The sequence below is a fragment of the Agrilus planipennis genome, unplaced genomic scaffold (assembly GCF_000699045.2).
Source record: "Agrilus planipennis isolate EAB-ADULT unplaced genomic scaffold, Apla_2.0 scaffold56, whole genome shotgun sequence".
Lineage (NCBI taxonomy): Eukaryota > Metazoa > Arthropoda > Insecta > Coleoptera > Buprestidae > Agrilus > Agrilus planipennis.
Window position 1 is genome coordinate 105,237 of NW_020438870.1, and position 9,771 is coordinate 115,007.

The following is a 9,771-nucleotide window of genomic DNA, read 5'->3' on the forward strand; positions in this document are numbered from 1 at the left end:
GTTTCAATCTGCCTGCATATAACCCATAATGCCCCAAAGAGAAAGTTAGCAGGTATAATCCCAGCCCTTGTAAATGTATATTTTTCAAAAAGGAGCAGACCAAATATTTTTTCTAGGAAATCTGAACACATACCTTGCAAGTACTTTTACTTGGCATGTTATTAAGTATCGTAAATTTAATTTTGCCTATTAGGGTACCAATCTATTTCAGTTATTAATATGAAGGATTGTAAACTGAACTATGACTGCTACATGGAAGTTTACTAAATACGTTATTTAATTTTTGATTTTTTAAATGTAACGCTGCAGGCGGCTAAGTAGCCGTAGTAAAGTTGAAATCTGTATAATTTTAATAATATTGTTGCCCTACTAGTCTCTACAATATGTTTACAATTAAAAAATATTAACACTTAAATTACTAGCATTTTATGCATCACAACTTTCATTCTTTCGTCTACTATGTGCTACATAGCTTTCTTCGAAACTTGTGGTTTACAAGAAACCCTCTTAGGAATTTCCAGCCGGCATCACCTTCTCCTCCGTTCCAGACTATCGCACAAGTATTTAATCTGGGTTGGAAGGAAGGAATTGCTTAAGCTGTCAAATATTTCCTAGCGGTTATGAAAATAGACAAAGATAAAATGAAGAGAGAATCCTCCACATGCAGTTTAAACTATCTCTCGATAGAGTCTGTCGGATTATATTTTATTTTGGGGAATTGATCTTTAGAATTTTACAATTAACTCTTAAATTATACACCTGTTTAAAAACATGATAAGCAAGAATTTAAAAACCTACTAGCATGAGATATTAAAGTATAATAGGTAACTTACATCCCTGAATACATTTACGTTACTCGGTTAATCTTCAGATAAATGTTTATATTTTTCCCAAATATCTTCAATTTATTGTTGCATGGTTAGATGGTAGACGAACACTGACATTACATCAGATTTGATTTTCGGAAAACGCCGCTTATAAATAAAAAGCGCAAAATAAACCTCCAATTCATTCAAACGGCCTGCCTAATGTCTCCATTTGTGAGGTCATCCACTAGTCACAAGAAAACGGTAAATAGAACTTAAATCCATTACACAAAGCCATTTGAACATGTCTCATAGTTTCTTGTTCAATTAGTTGTGTATGCGAGCAGTATTTCAGCAAATATTACGAAATTTTCGAAGGGCATCCACTACTTACATGAAAAAGATAAATAAAATTTACATCTAATACTAAAATTTGGTTCTATGATAGCGAAGCCCAGGTGAAATGTTTTTAGAGTTGCCTAAGCTATTGGAGGCTTGGTAACGGTTCTGCAACAGAAAGAACACCCCTTTTGGAAAGTGAATTGTAGCTATGAATTTAAGTTGGTCCAAGCGAAAATTATTCTTATAAATCCATAACGTTATACATTATAAAGTAACATTTTCTAACTGACCCACTGATCAATGAATTATCATCACGTCAAAACCTTAAGAAAGCTAGAAATATAAAGCTTAAGCTGGAACAATAAACCTACTAATATATACCTAGATACCTAAAGCTTGAAAAATAAGATGCGCATGTTGTGTTGATTTTAGGATGTATTAGACAACCACTGATTAACTGGAATTTCAAAAAATTCTTTAAATTGGAATGTCTAAAGGTATTGAGGAAACTCGGTGACGCATGTCTAAATAATTGAAAAAATAATTAAATCTTGGTTTTATTCCACAAAATTATAATACATTTAAATATTCTACATATATTTCCGTAGTTGCACGACCTTCAAAGAGTTTTAAACTAAAAGAGTATTTGGTTTTAAAATAACCCATTGCGATAAGAGTTAATTAAATAATTGCTTTGTTCATCGTTGATAGTTTGATAGTATGCAGTACTATTTGAAGTACACTTCGACATGGTATTAAGAACACAAAAATTAACGTTGCCTAAACATTAATAAGTAAATCAATATCTTCTGGATAGGTAATTGCAATTTTATTAAATTTCCAAACGGCCATTGAAATATTGTCAAGGAACGTCGTCTTTGTTTATGGGTGGTTCGTCAATAGCCCTATCGTTTCTTTAGAAAAAATAAATTACATCACCAGTAAATACAAACACAAGTACGTTTTCTGCGTACACTAGAAAAAACATTTCTGAATCACGCAAAAAAAATCCCACACTTGAAGTACTTCATTTGCAGCAATCATACATGATCGCGCAAATCATTAGCGTTCTGCACTGGCATTTAATGTACAACCTGTTTGATACAGTACAATACAAGGAAGTCAAGCAGGTGATCAGGATTACGCGCCAGCTAAGGTAGAGAACTCATATGTCTAATCAAGCGTCTAGAAAACTGTTGGCCTAGAAACTCACACATCATTATGTAATAATACTATTCTGCACTGACCTATGATATAGACACATTCCCAACCACACAACAGCACGAATACTTCTAACTGGCAGCTGATCGAATGTGGCGGTGAAATGTCGTATTTCCCTTTCTCAAAAACGACTTTCGAACCGTCAATCATGTACTTAATTTTCTGGTTTTATAGTGCCCTATCACCTCCTGCAAGCTTGCTACTATTTCATAAAGACCCTGTATAATACCTGATATTTAAATGATTTATAATAAAAATATTATTCTTCTCACGCGGTCGAAGTGACAAGCAAAAGTCAATATACTTATACCTATGCAGTTCGTTGTTAATACAATTTTGAAATAATCTTTTGNCCAAAGAGAAAGTTAGCAGGTATAATCCCAGCCCTTGTAAATGTATATTTTTCAAAAAGGAGCAGACCAAATACTTTTTCTAGGAAATCTGAACACCCGGCAAAATCACTTTCTACTGACAGTGAGATTATATCTCTATATACAACCCTCTTTTTGTCATTAAGAAATTTATGAATCAAATAGACTACCAATACCTACTGTGGGACTGAAACTAAATGAAAAACTAAATCCCAAAAATTTTCACAAAACGTTTACGAATCCAGAACTCCCTTCGAAGTCCAAGGGATCATTCTAAGCTAAGGAGAGTTAGGTTGCCAAGCATTTTGTGGAACTTTGGGATTTAGTGTTTTATTTAAAAAGAACCCCGTACTTAACGAACACTTATTCTGATTTTTATACCGTAACTGTTTTACCTTTTACAAAAGAATTTTTCGATAAAAACTTAATTAAGTCGATAAGAATTCTGCAACAAAGTGTAGAAAAAAATGCCTATTGTCCAGTTCGGTAATTTTTCACGGACTTCGCTTTTCGAAATTTATCTGAATATGCATCATATACGCATTTACTTCTATTATGAGAAATAAATAAAAATTTAACTGTAGCCTTACAAAATATTGTATATGCATTCCTAGCACGTATGCTGGAGGAAATAGCTAATTACTGAATTACAATTGCGGCTAATAATCACGAAATTGCAAAATGCCCACGGGGCGAGCAAAAAAAATAATTTTATACGCTAAACAAGAAGGATAATGTTATATACTTAATTGGACGTTCATCAACTATTCGTGCTATCTTTCTAACACTTTTCATATACGAGGTTAGAACATTTATCTCGTTAAAGTGCCACAAATGATTTCGAAATTATGCATTTATAAAACAAAGCTGTTTAGAAGACATTACCACAATTAATACCATTGTGTTTTAATAAATTTTTTGCACATGTCACATCGTAATTTAGTCATGTGACGGTTCTGTAGCCTTCAAGTAATATTTTTGATAAAAACTATTTAAAATGAATGCCGTGATAATTAATAAAAGTGCAGATGCAGTTGAAAAACACTACAAAATACAACAGATAATCAGATGTTACCTACTTAAGGATTAATTTTTTGAATGATGCAAGTTAAAAACCTCGAAATATTTAAGTATTATGCATATTTGAAGAGCATCCCTGCTGATCGTTTATTAAAATAATCTGTAATTATCAAATATTTGGACTTTAAAATTTAAGTTAGTTACCTACTAAATATTTAAATCAATTTGTGACACCAAAATAGTCAGTATAAAAATACTAACAAATAGACAGTACGTAAATTAGTCATTAACTGGTTAGGTTAGAAGTTAGATTACGAAACTCAGTTAATTATTTGTACTTATATACTGCCCAAAAATACCGACCAGAAGAATACAATCCAAACAATATGAAAATAAGGTGTCTTCTTCTTGTTTCAGAGAAAACCTAACAATGATAGACAGAGTGGAGCCCGTAACACAAAATCCAGATTTGGTAGGGGTTAATGTCGAAAGGCCACCACCTCCTGCTTTAACGAACCAACAGTCCACAATATGGGCCAAAAGACAACACGCAGTATGCGTAAGGCATGCATACAAAACATATGGTTCGAAAAAAAATCCTAACCATGTCTTGAGCAACCTCAACATGACAGTAGCAAAAGGCACAATGTATGTAACAACATAAATTATAATAACTATATTTTTATTTTATTTTTTAATTTTTGGTAAAATTATGATAATATTAATTTCGTTAGGAAGATAAAATCATAGATACACGGTAATGTAGAAAATGATTCGACTTTTTGTAGGAAAATCAACAATTTTCTTTATTATACAGGGTTGTTCAAACTGAGTGGTACATTAGACGTTTTAGGGAAACTAAGAGTAGAGGTTATTAAGGATGATTTTTTTAAACCAAAATAAATTCAACTGTTGGTTGCTTCCGGTTGCACTGTATATTTTTTAAAACGAATTCGTATAAAACACAAAATTTTAAGGTAACTTTGTTAACTATCTACTATGCCTACGATGAATACTCTCTGAGATAATTTACAAAAAAAAACGCTACCGCAACCAAAATTATAAAAAATCATAACTTTAACACATTGATATTTTTACCAGTTATAGTCGTGTCTTATGACTAATGTTATACCAATTTACATAATTTTTACTAGATGTTCAGAAAAAATCCAAAGTTTGAGAACTTTAAACGTGAATAACTTCATTTTTTCAAACGGCACCTACCACATTTTATTTTGTCAATCGATTCCTTTCTTTATCCTATTTCGATACACGTGTGTGTTTTACATTGCTTTATTTGAAAATTTTTCAATAAATTTAGACTTTTATCTGAAATAAATAAATTTGTCATAAATTGACAGCCACCGCAAATTTCAAAAATCAAAATCTTATCTTTCGTTTTTTTTATGTTACAAAAATGATAGAAGAGGATGCTTATAATGAATACTGCAATTCTGTTTAAATTATTTAATTTTGTATTTTTTGAGAATGCAATAACGTTTAAGTAAGAACATGCAGATTATTTAATCAACTGCATCCTCAATTAGCTCTCATTAATAAGCGAAAATTTGGCAAAATTAAGAGGAATTTAGATAAATACGTATAACATAAGTAGTACATAAAGATACTAGTAATTTCGTATTATTCATATTGGAAAAATTAGTTATACGTTAACAAATAAAATTGTACCAATTAATTATTTGTATGCCAAGTATTCAAGCAGGCAACCATTTAAATTATTAACTAAATGTTAAGCAAGCTGCCATTTTTAATAGCCATATTAATTTGGGATTTTTTATTCCAATTTATTTTATAAAAAGTTTACCCAGGTATATATTAATCTTTACCCTTCGTCTAATTATAAATGTAAATTATTGACGACTATTGACGAATAAAACACTGTCGGCCACTATTACTAGTAAGTCGACTACAGTAATTATTAATAAAGAAATATCTTATAAAAAAGACCTCATTAATTACCGTTGAAAAATATTGCGCCTTGATAGATTTTCAAATACGACAATTTAAATAAACGAGTTCTTCGATAAATCTTTACCTTTCTTGACCCTGAATCGTCACTGTATATATCGAATAAAACAAACATTAATTATTGCTGAACAACGATGCATAACCCTGCATCGATCACCTATCAATTTTTAAATAATATATGTTATACCTCAGTACACGCAATTCCTGCATCTATGTATATTATATAAATTTGTGGTAGATTATATATATATACATTCACGGAAAGAACATTGTAGTATTTATTGATAGGTGTTCTTGTACCATTTACCAAATTACTCATATTAACTGAACTTTTGTAAATACAGTGTAACAATGTAAAAATTGCAGATGTCACAAGATGAATTAAAATTATACTTTTTTTATTTTTTATTGAGTATATGAAAAATATTCAGGATCGTTTTCGAGGTATCAATGCAAAAATAGAATTTTTAATGCAGAAGGTTAAAAAATTTGCAGTCAAGAAAAATTCTTCTGTTTCTTAATTTTATTAATTATTTTTTTGCAAAATGAAATCTTCATGGTCATAAGATATGAGTTATGGGACACCTTATAGGTTTGTTTTTGCGAAATACGAATAACTATACACAATTTTTCGAACATACTATTTTTTTGTGTAGCGACATTCTTCACTTTCGATTTTTGGATTTATTAAAGAGAACACGGCCAGATGGTTTGAATGTATAATTTTGCAATATTTAAAATAAATTGATTTGAATAGTGACTGTTTACAAAGAATATATTTAAAAGCTAAATTTTAAAAATAGACACATGTTTTTACTTTGAATGCAGCGAGGTTTCAACCTATAATCATTATGCATTTTGGTATTGTAGGTAATCATTTCTGTTGTTCAAGATACGTATTTTCAAAATACTTTTTTGTAGAATCTATTTAATTTTCTACATTTACTTAAGTAGGTATAAAATATTTTTTTAAGAAAACCTTGCAGGCATTTGCTCATTTTTTAAATATTGGAGTTTTTAGTTTTATGTTATAATTTCTTCAGTTCAGCAACAAATAATTCTTCTATATGCTTCCTTATTTGCCCTTGTCACCCGTTTTAATTGGAAAAAAGACACTGATGCCAAAATAGTTTGCTTAGCGTGAAAGATCCGAGACAAAATAGGGTTGCAAATAATTTTATTGATGTAAAATGACCATCAATCATTTTATATCAAAATATTTACAACCCCATTTTGTTTCTGATCTTTTACACATTGTAATAAGAGAAAGAAATGGAATCCATAGTTTCTTTAGCTTTGGGTTCATCTAATAAGTGAAATTTTTCGAATTGTTTTCAAAGAATTTTGAGTTATACGCATTTATTAGCACACAACAATATCTAGTAGTTTTCAATTTTATACAGCTGGCGTATATCAATTCGATATTGTTTTGGGGGCTGTTTTGTCGTAATTCATAGAATTTCGTAGTTCCTAGCTAAAAGGTCGATAAGTGGTGATTTGGTAGGTGCTAATATTAATTTGGAACTTAAAAATTCCGTTGGTTTTTACTCATAAACAACTTATAACATTATTTATTAGCTTAAGAGCTATACAAGTTGCTAGAGAGTAAACTTGTTTCTTCGTTAACAATAAATTAATTGGGTTATTATTTGGTGGATCTACCACGTTGCTCACACTTGATTAGTCAGACTCGCCCAGACTACCACCCACCCCGCTGTTCCAGTTCAACGCAATAATTTATTATCATCAAAAATTATAAATTCTAAGAAGCAAGTACAATAGGTGATTTAAAGAAGTTATCATAAATAGTTTCAGCACGTATCCATATAACGACTGCCTAAATCTTATTGCAAAGGAGAATAATTCTATTTATATCTCATTATGTCCATATTCCCATTATTATTCAAGTGTAATATTGTCTAGGTCCATAAACGGATTGTAATGCAAAGTTATAAATAAAGGAGCACATTGTGTCTCATTTTGAACACTTTATTAAGTACCCACGTAGTAAAAAAATTGTGGACACAATTTTCTTTATTACCGAATTTTTGCGAGAAGAGCAACAATTTTTACTTAACTCTTGATATAAACATCAGACAATTAGAGAAGTAAACTTATTAATCACCTAGATTACACGCTATTCTATTGTTAATTAAAAACGGTAAGCGTTTAAAGTTAAATAAAATTTGTGAAATTGAAAATTAAATTAAGATTTAGTTTCACTACAGTACTTTAAAATGCTATAAAATAATGTCATAAAAAATATCCCAAATACCTAACTAGCAGAACTGTTATTGGTAATTGTATGTTTTTGTTTATATTTGAAGTAAGTTGTTATAAAATGTGTATATTGTTGAACATATTTGTGGACATAATATGGTTATGTAGGATATATCAATATACTGGTATGCAAGGGAAGAAAAAGTAGGAACGGAGCGAATATAAAGATAGGACACGAAAAATTAGAAGAAGTAGCTGATTTTCGATATCTAGGAAGTCAGATAAGTCAGGATGGAAGGAGCAGTAGAGGTATAAAACAGGATAGCGCAGGGTCGAGTTGCCATCAACAAAAAGATTATTAAAGGTGTATGTCTGGATCGCGACACTGTACGGGTGCGAAACATGGAAGATTAGAAGCGTTCGAAATGTGGTATTACAGGCGGAAGATGAGGTTACCATAAATAGATAAGATTACAAATGAAGAGCTATTAGAAGGAACAGGAGAACAGAGACTACGGAAATCAATCAGAAATAGGCGAGATAGGTTGGTAGGACATCTTCTCAGGGAAGGGCTAGTTAGAGACATATTAGAAGCAGAAATGGGAGTTAAGAGGAGTAGAGGTAGACTTAGATTAGATTACTATTCACAAATTAGTGAAATGCGAATGGTGGCTCAGGATAGGGAAGAGTGAAGTACGTGTCCTGCCAGTCTTGCGACTGACGACCTTTTGATGACGATATTTCGGGCTATGTTTTCAGTTTTGTGTTTTATTTTTATTTACTCATAATTAGCTTAAAATAATAGATATCACATAGAGAAAAAGAAGAAAAGACATGACATTCTAGTTTCACTAAATTATCGCAATAATAAGGAGACGTTATTACATAAGCAAATTGTTTAAAACGTTTTTTTTTTATAATCATAGTTCATAAATTGCAGCACAGTGTTGGTAATTTATTTGACGTCTGGTTTAATAAATAAGAGCGACCTGATTTATAAACAAATTAAAAGAAATTTTATACACACGTAATTAATTCATGGTTATGGAATGTCTGATTTCGCATGGCAAAAATCCTACATTAATAACCGATGTAGCTTTTTAATGACCCAAAAAGGTTCTGTGGTTAATTGCAAAACAACTTCTAGAAGTTCACGCTTTCTGTCACTTGCTTACTTGCATGTATGAGACAAATTGCAGTAAGACGTGACAATTTTCTCACGCCATTCGTGTCGGTGAGTTTTCTATGATTATAAGGCTATTACTGAACTTAATTGACTACTAATGTAAAAGTGAGTGAATAATTGACGATTTAAAAATAATTCTGCAAGTTTAAGTTACCCATTCCAAAGACGCAAGTTCAAAGTTTATTTTACACTCAATTATAAAATTTTTTAAATATTCAGCAAGGTAGGGGAGACCGGGGATGGTTGACTATAGGGGTAGGTAGACTAACTACCGAAAACTCGTCGGCTATGTCATCTGATCATAGCCAAACATTACATTTCGCGTCCCGCTCAGTTGTCTGAAGCGTCACACCGCGGTCGTGCGTTGTTTTCGAACAGTGACATGTTTTTCATATTTCAATCACATAAGTAATATTTTGATATATTGTATTTTTTGATCTGATGCCTACTCGTTTTATGTAAATCATTTTTCTATTAGTCCTAGCGTTTAATGAGGGCTCATTTATCATATTTCATATCTTATTTTTCAAGTCAACGGCAGTGTTTAGGCTAGCCATGCGATCAAAATTAAAAATGGCGTCTGGGGTTGGTAGCTACATGAACTGAATAATTCTTA

At 31.1% G+C, this 9,771-nt stretch overlaps 1 protein-coding gene across 4 annotated transcripts in view; it reads left to right on the top strand.

The window, feature by feature from the left end:
- LOC108732685 (ABC transporter G family member 20) overlaps positions 1-9,771 on the top strand; it is a 77,489-nt gene that overhangs the window by 49,456 nt on the left and 18,262 nt on the right. For all 4 annotated transcript variants that reach the window (XM_025976867.1, XM_018463624.2, XM_025976865.1 and 1 more), the window contains exon 2: positions 4,178-4,408. In XM_025976867.1, the coding sequence (XP_025832652.1) occupies positions 4,191-4,408 (218 nt within the window). In that variant the 5' untranslated portion in view covers positions 4,178-4,190. The remainder of the gene's footprint in view (positions 1-4,177; positions 4,409-9,771) is intronic.